The sequence below is a fragment of the Scardinius erythrophthalmus genome, assembly GCF_964197995.2.
Source record: "Scardinius erythrophthalmus genome assembly, chromosome: 1".
In the NCBI taxonomy this organism is placed as follows: Eukaryota; Metazoa; Chordata; class Actinopteri; order Cypriniformes; family Leuciscidae; genus Scardinius; species Scardinius erythrophthalmus.
Window position 1 is genome coordinate 32,526,337 of NC_138221.1, and position 17,718 is coordinate 32,544,054.

Genomic DNA, 17,718 nt, shown 5'->3' on the forward strand with positions numbered 1-17,718 from the left:
ATATATGGCATCCTTCAATAAATCCTTTGCATCTCTTCCTTATTGTTTATGTCACCCAAGTCTTATTAGCATTAATGTTTTGCAAGTGTCTGTTTTGTCAATTCTAACCAGCGTTTACTGTGTAAGCGTCAGAATGTCACATATTTGTAGCCACATCCATTTTATTTTATTTAAAAACTCAACTTGAGCTAAACATGTATACAGCAGTTGTCAAGTGAATTGATGTTTGTTCAGGGTCAATCCAAATAATAAAACAATTTCTGTCAGTTGGCTTTCTAAAAACACACACACTTTTAAATTAAAAGTAAAAATATGATTAATAAACGGTTTTAAAAACTAAAGATTAAAAAGAATCAACACATCTTCACAGCAAAGGCTTGAATATGCCAAATCCAAATCCATCTTCAACAGCTCTCTTTTCCATATCCACCGTCATAACAGGAAATTGACTTTGCTGTTCAAACAATAAGTTTACAAAGATGATCAAAGGTTCATTTACTGTACATTTGTTTTTCCATAGAGTTTAATTGCCATTTTAGTGTCATTCAAATACAGCAATATATATACAGCATTTTATGATTGTCAATCCTAAGGTTGGTCCTCTCATTTCCCCAAACAGCCCTCTAGTGGGAAAATACAAGTATTGTTCACATTGTGAAGCATGAAGGCAAAAACAGAGAAGAATTATAGTACATACTTGACCAAAACACATTCTTTAAGCAATCATAAACAGCTATATTATCAATGAAGTGTGTTTAAATAGATATTCTGTTTATTATAAACAAAAGATTCAGTGCAATTACCCACTTTGAAACATTTTAAAGTAGGGAGAAATACTGTGAACATCCATAATAATATCATTTAATATGGCTGGGCATCTTTATATAATAATAAAAAATAAAAAAAATAAAAAAAAACGAAAAATATACTTTGAAAGCAGTTCACAAGAATTATGCCTTTTTTTTGGGGGGTAACACTTTACAATAAGATTTCATTTGTTAACATTTGATTACATTAGTTAACACCATTTATTAATCTCGGTTAATTTTAACATTTAGTGATACATTATTAAGATCAAAAGTTTTATCTGTTAATATTTAATAGACCTGATCTGACATAAACTAACAATGAACAGTTGTATTTTTATTAACTAAAGTTAACAAAGATTGACAAATGATGTAACAAATGTATTGCTCATTGTTAGTTAATGCATAAAAAAAAACTTGATAGTAACATAAAAATTGTCACAAACACACTTTAGTTCAATGCAAAAAAGAAGGCTAAAGGTTTTAGCCCGCCTTTCATTTAAAGTGAAGAACTTATGGCAGAAGAGTATTATTATTTTAATTCAATTTCCTACTACTCAGTTTATTATTATACATTATAATTAAAATAATAATATTCTAATGTGACTGGAAAATAGACTGAAACCCAGTCAAAAATAAAATGCACTAAAAAGAGATTTGACTCCACTTTTAGAGACAGTGTGAATGCAAAATCAACTGGGCACCTTTTCACTCGATTCACTTTTGGGTCAGAATTTGTTTCTTTTAACCTTAAAGAAAACTAAACACTCTTGTTGTATAAAAACTAGAAGCATTATTGTTATACAAAACAGTTTGACAAAATAAAAGCGAACAGACACAGGATAATTCATTAAAAATATCTGTCTGTCTGTACTCTCTCATACTCATATAGTTCCCAAATGGAGGGCCAGGTAAATGAGATTGATGGTGGTGGAGAAAAAGCCTATGAGGTTACAGAGGTTCGACAGACCATGGTAGTGGTAGAAGGTGGATCTGTGCTCCTTGTATTTGGGGTCCTGCTCACGCAGTTTGACGTATCCTTCCTTGTTGGAGCTCATACCCACCTGAGCTCCCAGCCCATGTTCCTTCTCGATCTCCTGCATGACCAGCATGCTCTCTGTGGCGGACGGACCGAACCACTGTGCGTTCAGACCGGCCATGATCACGGCCACAAAGAACAGACTCATCTGTAGGGAATATTAAAAGAGCGCGTGAGAGAGGCATGATAGTGGGGGAAAATGAATGCATAAAGTTTTGACGGGTCACCTGTATGCCCTCGTGCCAGTCCAGCAGTTCTCTGGGATGGTACACGGCATATATGGACAGATTGACTGCGTTACCGCCCAGCAGACAGTAGAAATAAAACGGGAACAACTTGCTTTGCACGAGACCGAACGTGTGCATGGATACCTGGGAGAACAGCACAAAACCTGAGGGTGAGAAATGGAATTAGGATCATATGGCATGTTTTATGACAGCATAATTAATTGAAAGTAACTTAATACTTGTGTATATTAATTTACCTGCTATGAAAGACACCCACACCTGCATTCCCCAGGTGAACGAAATCACCAGGAGGTGAAGCACTTTCATAAAGTCAGTTGGGTCTCCCTCAGTAGCCATAATTAACTTATGAAAACTAAAGTGAAAATCAATCAATCAATAATCAGCACACATAAAGATGCAGTCTCTCTCTCTCTCTCTCTCTCTCTCTCTCTCTCTCTCTCACACACACACACACACACACACACACACACACTTATATACATACATATATGTGTGTATACAAAACTGCTCTTATCTATGGAGAACATTTTGACACACTTTGAATGTAGGCTACATCATGTGCATGCATGCAAGTGTAATATATATATATATATATATATATATATATATATATATATATATATATATATATATATATATATATATATTACACTTGCATGCATGCATTCAAAGCGTGTCAAAATGTTCTCCATAGATAAGAGCAGTTTTGTGCTGTACTGATATTGATAAGATGAGAACAACATGCAATTGCAATACACAGCCTGTAGTTTTTTAAGCCTGTTAACCTTAGCGATGATCCTGATCGCTTGTGTTTTTGGATCCACCAAATTCACATCGGTTTACCTTCTGTCCCGTTAATAGAGGAACGACAACAGCACGTTTCGAGACTTCCGTGATGGTCGTTCACGAAATTTCTGTTACTTACGCAAGCATGAAACACTGAAGCAATTTCCTTCTCAGGGTAAATCATGTCCATTCATAAAAAAATACATACCCGATTTTTTTTTTGTCTTTTTATGCAGGTCTTTCTATATTATTCCGTTTCGAATAAACCTGTAATACAGTCTTGTCTTGTCAAGATTTCTGTTGCTCCTGTTTGTTCGATTATTATCACACCTAACTTGTTAGTCCCGCCTCCATAACGACATCATCCAATCGCTCTGTTTTTCAAATACATGGACGTAGTTCATCCAATAACGCTCTATTATTCAAATGTGAGGACGCATATCATCCAATCATGATGCAAGGAGCTGCTTGTCTTTCTAATGCCCACCCAAAATTGAGACAAATTAACAGATAACTAACATAAAATCATCAAAACTTTGGGTTATAAGTATAACACTGACTCTTTAATACTATAATATTTATTAATATTTTTCATACTTTAAGTTTTTCAGCTTTAGTAATTGTATTGTGCTTTTTGTTTGTGCTAAGTTTAGATGCCAAGTTAACATATCGAATTTTCTTTAAAAAAAATTAAATTGAGTTTTTTCATCATTTTGTGTCATTTTATTTCAGCTTTATTTAAATTAGTCAACAATTTCAACACTGATAATACTAAACACATGAAAAATATTTGTTTTGTTTATTGATCGAGATGTATAAGGAATATGGCTTGGTAACATCAAACTCAATCTATTAATATAAAATAAGTCAAACATAAAATGAATTAAACATACAACACATATTTTTTATATATAAGAGTATAATAAATAAATATGCTTTTGATAATGCTATAGACTGTAGATTGTTGAAGTTTGTTACCGTTCTGGTGTTTAATGGATGGAGTCAGAGCTGATCCTCATTTTAAGAGCATAAAAGAGAATTGTTTGGTCATATTAATAACTATAATAAGTATGCACACATAAAACGCACACAATGTATTAGATTGAATTTGTGCGTTGTTTGTTTTTGCTCTGAATGTCGAGTCATGTTGTAGTTCCGGTGTCCCTCGGTAGGGGGCGCTCCGCTCCGGGCTCAGGTCTGAGCCGCTCCTGAACTCTGTGACCGGGCGGAAGTGAACCGGATCCCTTGTTTATCCCAGGCAGTGTGTGCTGTTGTTCTCCGAGCGAGAGTCGCCTGACGTTAAGCGCAGTTTTGGTGAGGGATTTGTTTTTCACCGAAGGCATAATGTCTTATTTAAATGCTCGTATATATCGCGGGAGTTTTACCCATATGGTTTTGCTCGGGTTTTCATTGTATTTGCAGTTTACTGATTGTGTTTTGTTTGTTTTTCTGTTATGTGTTGCCTTACTTAAAACTCTTGAGATCTTCGAGCACCTCTAAATATCACAAAACTGTAAATGCGAATAGCACAAGAAACATTACAAACATCCCAGCTAGAAATGCACCAGTTTGAATATTATTTGTCTCCTCATTTGGGCAGTTTTAAGACCTGTTGAGAGAGTTAGCGTGATTTAATATGTTGCCATTAAGAATGCAGATTAATTTTACATTACTTTTAGATGCTGAATGTCATTACATGAAGGTTATCATGATCTGTGTTTATTGTAAACCTCAAGGCTGTTGCTTCTGTTTATTGTTCATATGTGACACAAGCAAGCGCTTTCATGTTTCATAAACATTAAAATGAAAACTATCATTGATCTAATTTTGTTTGTGCTTGTCAACATGTATCATTTCCCCTCCATGAAGCTTTTGACAAGATGGGACGCAGAAAGTCCAAGAGAAAACCTCCTCCTAAGAAAAAGATGACGGGAAACCTGGACACCCAGTTTACCTGCCCCTTCTGTAACCACGAGAAATCATGTGACGTCAAGATGTAAGAATATACTAGAATACTCTTATACTAGAGTAAGAATACTCTTTAGACTTGCATAGAACAAAACAATCTCTAACACACAACCATTTTGCTTCATTCCAGGGAAAGGAGTCGAAACACGGGGATAATATCATGTACTGTGTGTCTAGAAGAATTCCAGACACCAATAACCTGTATCCTTCTCAAAATCAGTTTGAAAAGACATGAGCATGTGAATTATTAAGAGTGTGATGATGAATGTTATTAAAGTGATGTTGTTCTTGTCCTTAAACACCCTCTCAGATCTCTCGGAGCCCGTGGACGTGTACAGTGATTGGATAGACGCTTGTGAAGCAGCCAATCAGTAGTTTTCCTGGGTCAAATGTCACAGACGACCAAATTATGCTTTATGTTTTTTTTTTTTAACCCCATGTAATGATTCACTGTAATGATTTTGCTTGAGAATGATTTAATATAGCCACAGATGAAGGTTCAGGAAACATTGAGATCGTGGTTTAAAATCCAGCCTTTTCCCTTTTGTTTAGTTTTACAGAAATGCTGAGAAAATGCAAGGGATGTCATTCATTTAATTCAGCCATTTGTCTTTTCATTAGTTTCTAATCTTTTAGTTGTTACAATTTAGGTTTTATAAGACCATTTAGTGTCAATAAATGTCTTGCATATTCTCTCTTGTGGAAAACTGTGGTCTGTTTCTGTTGTTTTTGAATCACCTAAGAACTAAAAACGGAAAACTTTTTGGCTGTTCATTTACATGACAACAGCGTTTTGGGGCCTGAAAACGTAAACTTTTGGAAACGGTTTCAAAGGGGAAGGTTTTTTTTTTTAAACGATACTGTTATCATCTCTGTGTAAACTACAGAAACACAAATCTATGAAAATGGTGAGGTCATGTGGATTAGGCCTACGGCGCGTTGTTTCTTTACAAAGTTACATTGCCATCTACTGGCCTGGAATGAATAATACAGTGTTTTTAGTCGTTTTCATGGATCCGTTTGAATGGGGATCACTATGACAAAGGTGTCGTCTGAAAGTGAAAAAAGAAAAACCTTTCTGTTTTTAGTACATTGTTTTCGTGTAAACATATCCTCATTTAAGAGGCAATTTTCAACTAAAAACTTTTTAATGCATTTTGGTTATTCATTTACACAACAGCGGTGTTTTGTGGCCTGAAAACGCAAACTTTTGGAAACTGGTTTCAAAGTGCAAGTTTTTGAAAACTATATACCGCTATAGTATAAACTACAAAAACATGAATCTGTGAAAATTGTGACGTTATGTGAATTACTTGTTCAGCCTAAAGGCGTGTTGTTTCTTTATAAAGTTACGTCGCCATCTACTGGCCTGGCATGAATAATACAGCATTTTTATTCGTTCTCGCGGATCTATATGTGAACGGGATCGTTTTGACAACGTCGTTTGTACGCGAAAAAAATGCAAAGGAAAAACTTTTCCGTTTTTAGTACAGTGTTTTTGTGTACACGTATCCTAAATTGTAATGTCTGTACTGTTACAAAGATTTCAGTTTTTATCAAGTATTCATATAAATAGAAAATAAAGACAAGTTATTTGAAAATAGTGATTTATTTGTTTTTTTTTTCACTTGCTAAGCCTCATATAAATAAAGACATTTGAAGCACTGATGCAAGAGGGACACGCTATATCACCTTCTGTGAGAAACAAAATAAAGATTCACTGTTTTATGATCTTCTTGTGTTCTGCTGTTTCCAGCAGAAATGCAAAACAACGACATTCCTTAACACACAACGCTTTGATATATAAAAGTCTGTAACACGTTTAAAAATGTCATGAGGGAGAAATATAGTCATGTCTTAACAATTTATAGTCGTTCATAAGCTAAATATATTAACTCTGCACATTGTTATTATTTCGTATATAGAATGGTCTCACAAACATCTTATATCGAGTTAATTTTGCATAAATATAATGCCTCTCACATGATTGGTCGCTTTGATCATTGAGTGTCAGGTTCGACAGGCTGAAGAACAGTCACGCTTGAATATCCATATGCAAGTTTATTGAATAATTTTGCATTAGAGCATAGAGCCTCTGGGAGTGACAGTCATTCCTTTCAAAAGTGCAATTTAAAGAATTCTGGTTCATTTGGTTCACATGATTTTTCACAGTATGCTTTGGTAATCAAAAACTGCTTTTCAACAGCCCTCTTTGACAGTAGTTTGTTCTCTATTTGTCAATTCGCTCTGTCTATTTACTTTTGTAACGGATAAACTGAATAAAAAATATGTTTAGAAATATTTTTGCCCCAAATCCTCCCAATAAACAGTCATTATATTAGCTTAATTATTAAGATATATTAACAATTACACTTCCAATCTTTAGCCTGGGGATATGCTATTCTAAACTATGAAAGACATATACTTTTTACTTCATTCACTTTATACATTAAATTTCCAATTATAATTGCTAGCTGTACTTTAAGATTAAAGTCCCCCTGTGGTGAAAATCGAGCTTTATATGTTGTTTATATGTCTGCGGTGTTTTTTAAAATGCTTTAACACAAACCCTGTGTAAATTCATGAGTCAACACCATTGCTCGTAACCAATCAGATCAACGAGTGGATCTCTGAGCTGCTGTGAGTGAGTGGAGGCGGGGCTCATTAGCATATACATAGAACCGCGTATACTAAATAAGGCAAGGGTGTAGCGTTACATTCAAGCTATTTTAAGGTATGAAGGCATTTTTTATTTTTCAAGGAAAAACGTTTAAATATGTCATTTTGGTGATCAAAGATGAGTTTTAAGGGATACAATTATTGACTACAGGGGGACTTTAAAGTAAGTTTCCTCACAGTTTTCTTAGCAGTGCTAACTTTGAATCAAGAAGCTTAATGTGGTTACCTCAGCAAGACATGCTCCTGGATCAACATCCATCTTAGTCCCTGAATAACGTTCCTGTCAGTGAATCTGCGTTTAGGGCAGGGGGTGTCCAAACACTGTCCTGCAGAGTTTAGCTCCAACTTTAGCCTCAACACACCAGCCTGGAAGTTTCCAGTATGTCTAGTAAGACTTTGATTATCTGGTTCAGATTTGTTTGATTAGGATTGGAGCTGAACTCTGCGGGACAGTGACCCTCCAAGAGCAGGATTGGACACCCCTGGGAGGGCAAAGCTCTGAAACTCCTGAAACCTCCCTATTAAACGCATCTGAACCAGCTAGTCAACACATTCAGAATTACTTGAAAACTGCAGGCAGATTATGAACACGGTATGGTATTACCAACCAACCTCTGATTTAAAGGGCATTATTGGTTCGGATTTAAAGTGTAATTATTGGTTCTCTCTAAAAAATGCAGGGTTGTTTCAATTTAAATTTAAAAAGTAATTTTACATTTTAAACCAGCAACGATTGGGTTTGTCCATATTTGACCCAAACATGGGTTGAAACAACCCAGCATTTTTTGTCTGTCCTATGGTTGTTTGATAGGGATGCTGTTCCAGAATGTGTCCTACTTGTTTAAATTGTCTTATGAAGTAAAGATAAATTCACAAAAAATTGAATATATTCAATTTACACCTTTTCAAACAACTATGCTAAATGAGCATTAGTTTTTGACATTAGTAAAATGCTTAATTGATGCAGTAGTTCATGTGGGTTTCTTTAGGAAACATCTGATTTAAGCAGTAGTATGGCATATTTGGCATATATATATATGGCGTATGGTAGATTTCCTCTTCCTCCATCCAATCAAAAGAGCACCATGGAACATTTTAAAATGTAAGAGCAATCCACTGAACTACTACCGTTCAAAAGATTTTCTTTCTGCTCAACAAGGCTGCATTTATTTGATGAAAAAATACAGTAAAATCTGTACTATTGTGAAATATTATCAGCATAATCATAATATTAGAATGATTTCTGAAGGATCATGTGACACTGAAGACTGGAGTAATAATGCTGATTTAGATTTGATCACAGGAATAAATTACATAAAAAAAACCTCTAATAGTATTTCACAATATTGACTATTTTTACTGTATTTTTCATTAAAAAAAAGCAGCCTTGTTGAGCATAAGAGACTTCTTTCAGAACCAAACGAAAACCTAAATGATTCCAAAGTTTGAACAGTAGTGCATATTTAACTATGAGGCATCATAAATAATATCTTCATATTTATCATCTGCATTATTTTTTTTCATATATAAAGACAATTGGGTCATGCAGGTGATGGAAGAATGGCACACTCAAAAAAGTAATAAAATAAAAAAAAATCTAAAAAACAAACAAACAAAAAACGACTAGTGAGAAGCAGGAAAAGCCTGTGTCCTAAAAAACAAAAAGCGAAGAAATTCCTCCTAGTTTTGTTTTCTACGCACGATCAGTCACTGAAGCTCTCAGCTGTGATCGGTGGCTGTGATGTCAGAGGTCAAGCTGGTCCTACTGGTCGACATGAATTTGGAATATCAAAAATAGTGCTGGTGAAGGTTTACAAAAGCAGCGTGCTGGCGGCTGTCTGTTCGTCCTCCTAGTCGGAATACTGATATCCGTCCATCTCTGAGTCCTGCCCGTTGTTGATGTGGTCGTCGGGGCTGGAGCAGTACTTGCTGTCGTACACCTGACGTGGCAGACCGTACACCGTCATGCCCGTCTGGGACGCCACCTTGTTGGTGCCCATCTGCAGTGAGACGGTTGAGGTGTCGCACATCTCCATGTCCAGCTTCTTATCGAAGATCTGGCGCTTGGTGCCCGGGGCCGTCATGCCGGCCTGTGGAAGAACAAAGGGAAAAGAACTGAGCCACATCTTGGGTATGTGGGCAATTTATGAATAGTAGAAAGTAGGGGTGTAACGATACCCTCATGTCACGATTCGATACATATCACGATATTGAACTCACGATATGATATTATTGCGATACTCCAAGACATATGGTAAAAGGTTAACAAAAAAATTACAGTTGATTAAAATGCTAAATTTGGTTTTACAGTGTGGGTGTAAATGAATAGGCTTGGACTTGGTGCTGATAACCCAATGCACAGGACAATAGTGACACCAGAATAAAAATATTCATCATTCTGAAACTGAAAATACAGAATTATTTTAGACGAATATATATAAAATATATATATATTTAAAATAATGTAGGCCACTTTTAACTGGTAACTTAAAACGTTTGGCATTATCAGGACCCACATATATTCCCACATTGCATTATACATTATATTCAAAATTATATATAGTAGTTTAATGTAGTGCTAACACTAAAACTCTGTAAACTTTTCATTTTCATTTGAATTATACACAATACATATTGTCACCATCCACGATACATATTGATGCATTTTTGTATTGCGATATATTGTGACGCGATATACTGCTGCACCCCTAGTAGGAAGGAATAAGAGCTTGTTTAGAAAACTGTGAAAAAATGTTTGAGTACCTGACTGGCTCCCTTGTTGGTGCCCATCTGGAGGCTGATTGTTGATTGGTCCAGAGGATTTTCCATACCTGTCTTAGGGTCGTAGAGGTGACGCCGTGTGCCATAAGATGTCATGCCCTTTTGACTGGCAAACTTATTGGTGCCCATCTGATAATGTTAAGAAGAATATATAGATAAAGGATGTCAGTGTTGGGGGTAATGCATTACGAGTAACGCAAATCACTTGTAATCGGATTACCTTTTTCAAGTAACTAGTAAAGTAACACATTACTTCACTAATTTACAACAAAATATCTAAGTTTACTTTTCAAATAAGTAATGCAAGTTACTTTGTTTTCCCATTGACTGACAGATCTCCTGTCCCCATGTTGAGAGAAATCGGGAGTAAGTGAAGAGGCGTTGTGTGCGCTGTGTGTGGACATGAACATTGTAGTTCTAGACTAAATATGAGCAGGCATTTACGCATCTTGAATATCTTGCAGTATTCCTCAAAATGAATAAAAACAGTGAAATGCAAACCTGCAATAATTAAGTGTTAAATAATACAAATAATGTATACTTTATGCATTTAATCTCTTTATTAACCAATGTCTTTGCTGCGAACCTTCGATTATCCAATTCAGCCATACTAATATGCAAAAATTACTTTAGATAAACATCATATTTGTGTTTCTTTTTTTATATATATATTTTTTTATTGTTGAAGTAAGAGTGTTGAACTTTCTTCTCCTGGTCCTATTCTTCTGCTATCCAGAATGGCAGCACAGCTGAAAGGTTTGTTTGAGTGGCGCCCTCTACTGTACAGAAGTCAATTTGCATTTCCTTTTGCATTTGCATTTTTTATGGTAAAGGACCTTTACATTTGCTAAAAATAGAACTTTTGTGTTTGTTTTTTGTTTTGCTATTAAAAAACAATGAAGCAAGCCTAGCCCAGGTGAGAAAAAGTAATGCAAAAGTAATGTAACACATTAGTTTCTATAAAAAGTAACTATCGCAGTTTGTTACTTTTTAGGGAGTAACACAATGTTGTAACGCATTACTTTTCTACTTTTTTTAAGTATCTTTCCCCAACACTGGTCTTACAGTATACCATATACACTACTGTTCAAGAGTTTGGGGTCAGTAAGGTATTTTAAATGTTTTTTAAAGAAGTCTCTTATGCTCACCAAGGCTGCATTTATTTGATCAAAAATAAAAACAGTAATATTGTGAAACAATATAAGCCGCTAATACAATAATAACAATATAATACCGCTAAAAATAAGTCTTTACGGTCACTTCTGATCAATTTACTGTCTCCTTGCTGAATAACGGATAATTTATATTAATTTAATTATTTATAATTAATTTCTTAAAAAAAAAACATCCTGACCCCAAACATTTGAATGGTATAAAAAATGAATTATTTTTATATTGATATGATTATATATAATGTCTACCACTGAATTTAATTTGATAATTCTTTCAATTTGCAAAAAAAAAAAATTCAATGCATGCAAGTTTCTTTTATTATAGAGGTAAAATCTATATCATTTCTGATGAACAGCACTGACCTGCAGACCGATAATGTTGCGTCCCTCCTTTAGTTTCTCCGGAGCAAATCTGCGCTGATGTTTCTCTGCGTATTTCACTCCAATGTCACATTTAGAATGGAAGCCTTTAGATTTCGCCTGCATTTCAAAATTATGATAAATAAAGTAAATACTAAAGAAATCTTACTTTTAGAAATTGAAAGTACATGGTGTTATGTAAAACTAACAAGCACAAATAACTTAGTATAATTTGACCACACAAAAGAGAGATTCCTTGTTTGGTGTTTGTTTGATCGTTGGTTTGCAGAAAAAAAAAAACTGAACATCCAGCTGAAATAACACATTTTTGATGTTAATCACTCTGCTAAATACTCCCATATGATTCTCCTCACTGTGAACTATAATTCTCCTTACTATAAAAAGTGAAAACCTGACAGAAGTCTAGTCTTTATCAATTCTGTATTAGTGTGTGACTCACCATGCCACCCAGTGTAATAAGTGTGTTCTGGACCTGAGTGTGGTTGGCGTTCTCAAACAGGTCGTTGGCCTCAAATATATCATCTGGCCTCATTCCGTAATCTTGAATGGCTCGGACAAAATTACCGATATTTTCCAGCTGCAACAAACAAGGCCAAACCAGGAAGAAAGTGACATTCTCTGTGATTTGTCCAGAATCTAAAAGTACGCACAACTGATTCCAAAGTAACAAGAAACCCTGTTTATATTTGGAACAGAAGATTATTAGATTTTATGAATGACACAAGCATTCTATTTTGCACAGAACTTCCAAGAATACTGTTACTGTACATAACATGTTCCATTTGGAAGCATTTCCCTGGATTTCATGTGCAGAACAGACCTGAACTGAAACAGCCAGAAATATGCTTGAGAAAGTGATATTCTTGCTCACCTGATGCCAGTTTTGAGGAGAGTTGTTGATCTTTCGTACAGAACCAGGCTGAAGGATATTGATAAGCCTGCTCATAAATAATGAATATGAATAAGAGAGAGAGAGAAAAAAGACTGATTAGAAATTAAAACATGTTTATTATATATATATAGGCAGTTATCTATCTGTCTGTCTATCCATCCATCCATCCATCCTATCTATTTTCTGTATACAGAAATATCTAGGCTCATTTTGTTCCTTTTATATATATTTCACAGATCCATGTTTTTGAGGTTTGCACGGAGATGATAACGATTTTCGAAAATTTTCAATGCTTGCACCTTGGAACCTATTTCAAGGTTGCGTTCTCGAGCCACCAGGCACTGTTGTTGTGCGAATGAGCGGGCCGGAGCGCGTTAAGTGTTTTCTGTTAGAACGGTGTCGTGTAAGCGGGCCCTAAGTAAGTAACTAATGATTTTTGATCTTCAGATCTTGAGATAGTTTGAGGAATCACTCACTCGCAGAGGATAACTCCATCTTTCAATCCCTCCATGAAGTTATCTGGGAGTTTGCGGCCTGTGACCTCACTGATCCACATTCTTAGCTCCTCCTCCTTTTGGGGGTCATACTTGTGGGCCAGCTGCAGGTCAAAGGTCAAAGCATCACTACACACATCTAGTTTACAATATTTACATACTCTACAGCAATTCTTTAACAATTAATACACATGCAGATTTTAATTCATTTGTCACACTGCATGACTAGTTTAAATGAAACAGTAAAAAAAAAAAAAAAAAAAATTATATATATATATATATATATATATATATATATATATATATATATATATATATATATATATATATATAAAACAAACACTTAAATATTACACCTTTTTTACATATACATACACTACTGTTTGGGGTCTTTAAGATTTTTTTAATGGTTTTGAAAAAAGTCTCTTCTGATCACCAAAGCAGCATTTATTTTATTAAAACAGTAAAAAAAAAACGTATTATTGTGAAATATTACCGGTACTAACGAGAAAAACAGTTTTTTCTATATGAATATATTGTTAAATGTAATTTATTCCTGTGATCAAAGCTGAATTTTCAGCATCATTACTCCAGTCTTCAGTGTCACATGATCCTCCAGAACTCATTCGAATATGATCTGATTTGATGCGCAAAAAACATTTATTTGTATTATCAATGTTAAAAAACAGTTTAATATTGCTTAATATTTTTGTGGAAACCGTGATACATTTTTTCAGAACTCTATGATGAACAGCATTTATTTAAAATATAAATATTTTGTAACAATGTAAAAGTTGTTACTGTCAGTATTGATCAATTGAATGCATCCCTTCTGAATAAAGTATTAAAAAAAACTCTTAATGACCCCAAACATTTGAACAGTAGTTTGTTACAGTAGTAGTGTACAGTATACATTTCAAATTTAAATCTCGATGTTAATTAAAAAAGATGAACGATGTTACTTCCAAAAAAACTCAATAACTTATTGGATGTATATAATATTCCACTTTATCTCAATTTATCAGACAGATGGAACTCTTTAAATAAAGCATTTTGGTTGAGGCCGAGTGAGTTTTAAAGGAAAACAAAAGATATAAGGGTTGGGAAAAACTCGGATCGTCTCCTTCGTTGTACTGCAGTCAGAAGTGGAAAAATATTTACTCTCTACTGCTACGCAATAGATAGTCTTTCACTTCTGAAGTAGTTCTAATAAAGGAAGAACAAGAAAGAAAAAAGGAAGAGAGACAGAGCGAGAGAGATCTGAGAGAGCTGTTTCTCCCAAGTTTGGTGTGCTGGTGTGGAAACCAAACAAACGCTGTAACTTTAAATCAGTGTTATTGTTGGCCATCTCTCTCTGTCACAGACTCACAGCTGTGTGTCTGTGTCTCCGTTCTGATTGTTTCTTCATCCCTACGGCTTCTTCCCGCTCCTGCCTGCACGTCTCGTGTGAAGTGACATACTTAACACATGCTAAATGTGTCCGATAAAAGGACGCCAAGGCCGACAGCACACATAACCATCCAAGGAATTCTGCTGAGGGCTTGATTTATTGTTTTTCTCTCATTCTGGACATCTGGAACAGACCTCAGTCTAACTCTACAGAGGCCAGGCCAAGATTGGATTTTTTTTTTTTGCAGCAGCAGCAGGAATTCTGTCACAGACGGCCAGGATAACATTCCTTTATACCCTTGGTTATATTAGAAATACCTGCATGTTGTACATTGACATTTATTTTTAGCAGTTACATTGTATAAGATTCCTAACTTTGAGTACACTCAAAAATAAAGCTCACTGTAAAAAATTATCGTGGTTTTAACAGTAAAAGACTGTTAAAAATGCTACGGTAAAAAACTGTTAATTGGTTAACAGAAAGTTTCCATATTATATACGGTGAATAACTGTGATAGATCTTACCGTAACAGTAAAATACAGTAAAATGTACCGTTTTTGGACAGGAAAAAGAACAAATCATTGTATAATTTACAGTGAAAAAACATAAATTCCCACAATTCCCTGCATGACACTTCTCATTTGATGTATTTTTGTTAAAATAATTATAATTTCTTCCTAGTTTTTCTTATTTTTTTTCTAATCAGTTATATTTTATGTTAGATGTAATGTTGTTAAATGAATGTTTATTGCATTTTTTAACTTTTATGTGTGTTACCATGATGGTGTTTATGTGAATGACACTGTGCAGCTTCTAAATATTAGTAATAACAGTCTCAACTTGTGGAAAAGTTACTTGTGATAAGCTTTGATTCATCATGTGACTCATCACCACTGTGATTGGTGGTTGTCAGTGTATTACAATGGTACAACCTATTAGTACTTCAATATGTCGGTAAATTAACATCATATCAGATAGCGAAAGATGTTTTTATAATGTAAATATAAGTTAAGTCGGTAAAACCTAACATGTTGCGATCATATTTTTTACAGTAAATATCTGCTAACCACAGCTGCTGTTTTTTTACTGTAAATTTAACAGATTTTTTTTTTTACAGTGTTCCATAAAGAACCTTTAACATACATGGAATTACTGGCCTTTTGGAATTTTTTTTGGAGTTTCTGTCATTTCTATAAAGAGCAGGCCTGTCTGAAAAGACTAATGGTTCGTTGAGGCTCGCAGAGATGATTTTTCAACAATGCTCCTCCTTATTCTAAACTGTTTACAACATGCTCCTCTTCTCAGATATTGTGAGTGAACACAACTCTTCCTTATATGGGGACGGAAAGCCACATACCAATAGTGCTGAGGAAGACACATCTGACATAATACCAATGACATGCGAAGTCTATAGTTTGACACCTGAAACTGTGCAGCATTACAGCAGAGAATGTGGTGCTGTTACGACTTCTGTTCTCAGGAGATCAATGACAGCTAGAGCCAGAAAGCATTTATGTTTTAAGTTTTTCTGGAGCGCTGAGACTATGATGGGAAGAAATGTGGCAGAAGTTTGACAGAGGAATCAATTAAATGTCCCTTCTGATGCCAAACACTCTTAAAAGTTCCCAAAGGGGGGTTTCATAGCGAAGAACCATTTTGGATTCCCAAAAGAACCTTTCATCGCACAGTTCTTAAAAGAACCATTTTTTTCTTAGTGTGAAGAACATTTTAATAATCTAAAGAACCCTTTGTGCATTAAATCCACTGATGTTAAAGGTTCTTCATGGAACCATCGATGCCAATAAAGAACCTTTATTTTAAAGAGTGAACAAAGACACTAACAGGACAGAAAGATATGATCAAGACCAAAAACTATGACCGAGGAATGATATCGCAAGCACAACTATCAAATAATCTAATATGATTGAAATCACATATGTTTTTGTCATTTTATAGATGCAACTTTTAGAACAATGTGCAAATATGACTGAAATCACTAAACCACAGTTTGCATCTGAACCCATGACATTTCATATTGAGTGCTAGATGTCAACAAGGACATCATATTTCCATGCTTTCATAAAGTTCTGCTAAATTAGTAAAGTTCAGCTATATAGGTAGACGTTATATGGTTATCCATTTATAACTATGTCACTACATTTCACACTTTTTATTGCACATTATTGGCAAGATGTATATTATATACTGACCATGTTCAGTTTGAAAATATTATAAAGTATTTGAGGACCATTGAGCTAATTGTACAATATCGGAGTCTCTAAACGTTAAGGCATTTAAAACAAAACAATATTTCTTTATTTCATATCTGTGCAATGTAAACAGTGAAAATGACTGTATATGATCTTGTCAGACTTCTGTTATTACGAACTTGTAGTCTACTCTAAAGTTTTTGGTTACTGAAACGATTTTTTGAAATATATCTAGCCTAGGCTACACTGTAAAAATGATCTGAATAATAAGTTATAACAACATATGTTTTTGCATTGCTTTAACTCACCAAAATAAGCAATTTTCAACTGTTTTTTATGAGTTATACAAGATTCAACTCATTTTTAAGTCAGTTTAATGTAATTTAAGTTGAAATGACTTAAACATCCAAGTTGATTGTACTTAAAAATTTAAGGCAGCAACTTTTTTGACAGTGTACTTGTTTATAAATAATGTATACTATTAAAAACCTCCTCCTCAACCTTTTGTTTTGAGTTTAGGGCAATTTTAAGTTGGATTATATCCCCATAAAACTCCCATAAAACACCTAAAAGATCAAAACACCTAAATTTCCTCCTATATAGAATAAACGACACGGTAAACTGCTGACTCGAGTAGCGCACGTGCCCCTGCGCATCTCTGACAGCTGTCAATCAAAGCAGATCATACCTTACTCTTGACCTCCGCAGACAGTCCGAAAGCAGGTCCGCTCTTGAAGTGAGTTGACATTGTGCTTTTCAGCAGATTCGGCGAGAGGATGGCGATAGCTAATGTTAGACCTGTGATCACCAGTCCAACTGTCCGATCATGTGGGGAGGTTTGGGCCACATCTTCTTTTCCACAATCTTTTTTA

The 17,718-nt window shown here is 34.7% G+C and overlaps 3 protein-coding genes across 5 annotated transcripts; 1 reads left to right on the top strand and 2 right to left on the bottom strand.

Annotated features, from left to right (window-relative positions):
* Positions 1-103: 103 nt before the first annotated feature.
* Positions 104-7,871, bottom strand: tmem205 (transmembrane protein 205). Of its 3 annotated transcripts, none has more exons than XM_081374196.1 (4): positions 3,088-3,270; positions 2,330-2,445; positions 2,073-2,236; positions 104-1,993 (listed from the first exon to the last, which is right to left on the bottom strand). In XM_081374196.1, the coding sequence occupies exons 2-4, from the start codon at positions 2,427-2,429 to the stop codon at positions 1,691-1,693; spliced, it is 567 nt and encodes a 188-aa protein (XP_081230322.1). In that variant the 5' UTR covers positions 2,430-2,445; positions 3,088-3,270; the 3' UTR covers positions 104-1,690. The 3 variants fall into 3 exon arrangements, with proteins under 3 accessions (XP_081230322.1, XP_081230321.1, XP_081230323.1); XM_081374195.1 differs by lacking the exon at positions 3,088-3,270 and adding an exon at positions 7,753-7,871 and having other exon boundaries at positions 147-1,993; XM_081374197.1 differs by lacking the exon at positions 3,088-3,270 and adding an exon at positions 3,858-3,923 and having other exon boundaries at positions 153-1,993.
* elof1 (elongation factor 1) lies at positions 4,083-6,453 on the top strand. The gene is made up of 4 exons (XM_081374241.1): positions 4,083-4,193; positions 4,749-4,875; positions 4,978-5,048; positions 5,158-6,453. The coding sequence occupies exons 2-4, from the start codon at positions 4,760-4,762 to the stop codon at positions 5,220-5,222; spliced, it is 252 nt and encodes an 83-aa protein (XP_081230367.1). The 5' UTR covers positions 4,083-4,193; positions 4,749-4,759; the 3' UTR covers positions 5,223-6,453.
* Positions 7,872-7,932: 61 nt separating the features above from the next.
* Positions 7,933-17,718, bottom strand: cnn1b (calponin 1, basic, smooth muscle, b). The gene is made up of 7 exons (XM_081374184.1): positions 17,535-17,718; positions 13,229-13,350; positions 12,732-12,798; positions 12,300-12,437; positions 11,843-11,959; positions 10,290-10,436; positions 7,933-9,616 (listed from the first exon to the last, which is right to left on the bottom strand). Exons 1-7 carry the CDS (start codon positions 17,592-17,594, stop codon positions 9,377-9,379), a joined length of 891 nt encoding a protein of 296 aa, XP_081230310.1. The 5' UTR covers positions 17,595-17,718; the 3' UTR covers positions 7,933-9,376.

What these genes read in the sequence shown, in the direction of transcription:
- elof1 (XM_081374241.1), top strand. Translation starts at nt 4,760, where the DNA reads ATGGGACGCAGAAAGTCCAAGAGAAAACCTCCTCCTAAGAAAAAGATG. An exon ending in AAATCATGTGACGTCAAGAT is followed by an intron (nt 4,876 to 4,977) that starts GTAAGAATATAC and finishes GCTTCATTCCAG; the next exon opens with GGAAAGGAGTCGAAACACGG. An exon ending in ATTCCAGACACCAATAACCT is followed by an intron (nt 5,049 to 5,157) that starts GTATCCTTCTCA and finishes ACACCCTCTCAG; the next exon opens with ATCTCTCGGAGCCCGTGGAC.
- tmem205 (XM_081374195.1), bottom strand. Translation starts at nt 7,781, where the DNA reads ATGTTGATCCAGGAGCATGTCTTGCTGAG. An exon ending in CAGGAGCATGTCTTGCTGAG is followed by an intron (nt 2,446 to 7,752) that starts GTAACCACATTA and finishes TTTTCACTTTAG; the next exon opens with TTTTCATAAGTTAATTATGG. An exon ending in ACTGGCACGAGGGCATACAG is followed by an intron (nt 1,994 to 2,072) that starts GTGACCCGTCAA and finishes TATTCCCTACAG; the next exon opens with ATGAGTCTGTTCTTTGTGGC.
- cnn1b (XM_081374184.1), bottom strand. Translation starts at nt 17,594, where the DNA reads ATGTCAACTCACTTCAAGAGCGGACCTGCTTTCGGACTGTCTGCGGAG. An exon ending in GATGGAGTTATCCTCTGCGA is followed by an intron (nt 12,799 to 13,228) that starts GTGAGTGATTCC and finishes ATTTATGAGCAG; the next exon opens with GCTTATCAATATCCTTCAGC. An exon ending in CCAACAAGGGAGCCAGTCAG is followed by an intron (nt 9,617 to 10,289) that starts GTACTCAAACAT and finishes GTTCTTCCACAG; the next exon opens with GCCGGCATGACGGCCCCGGG.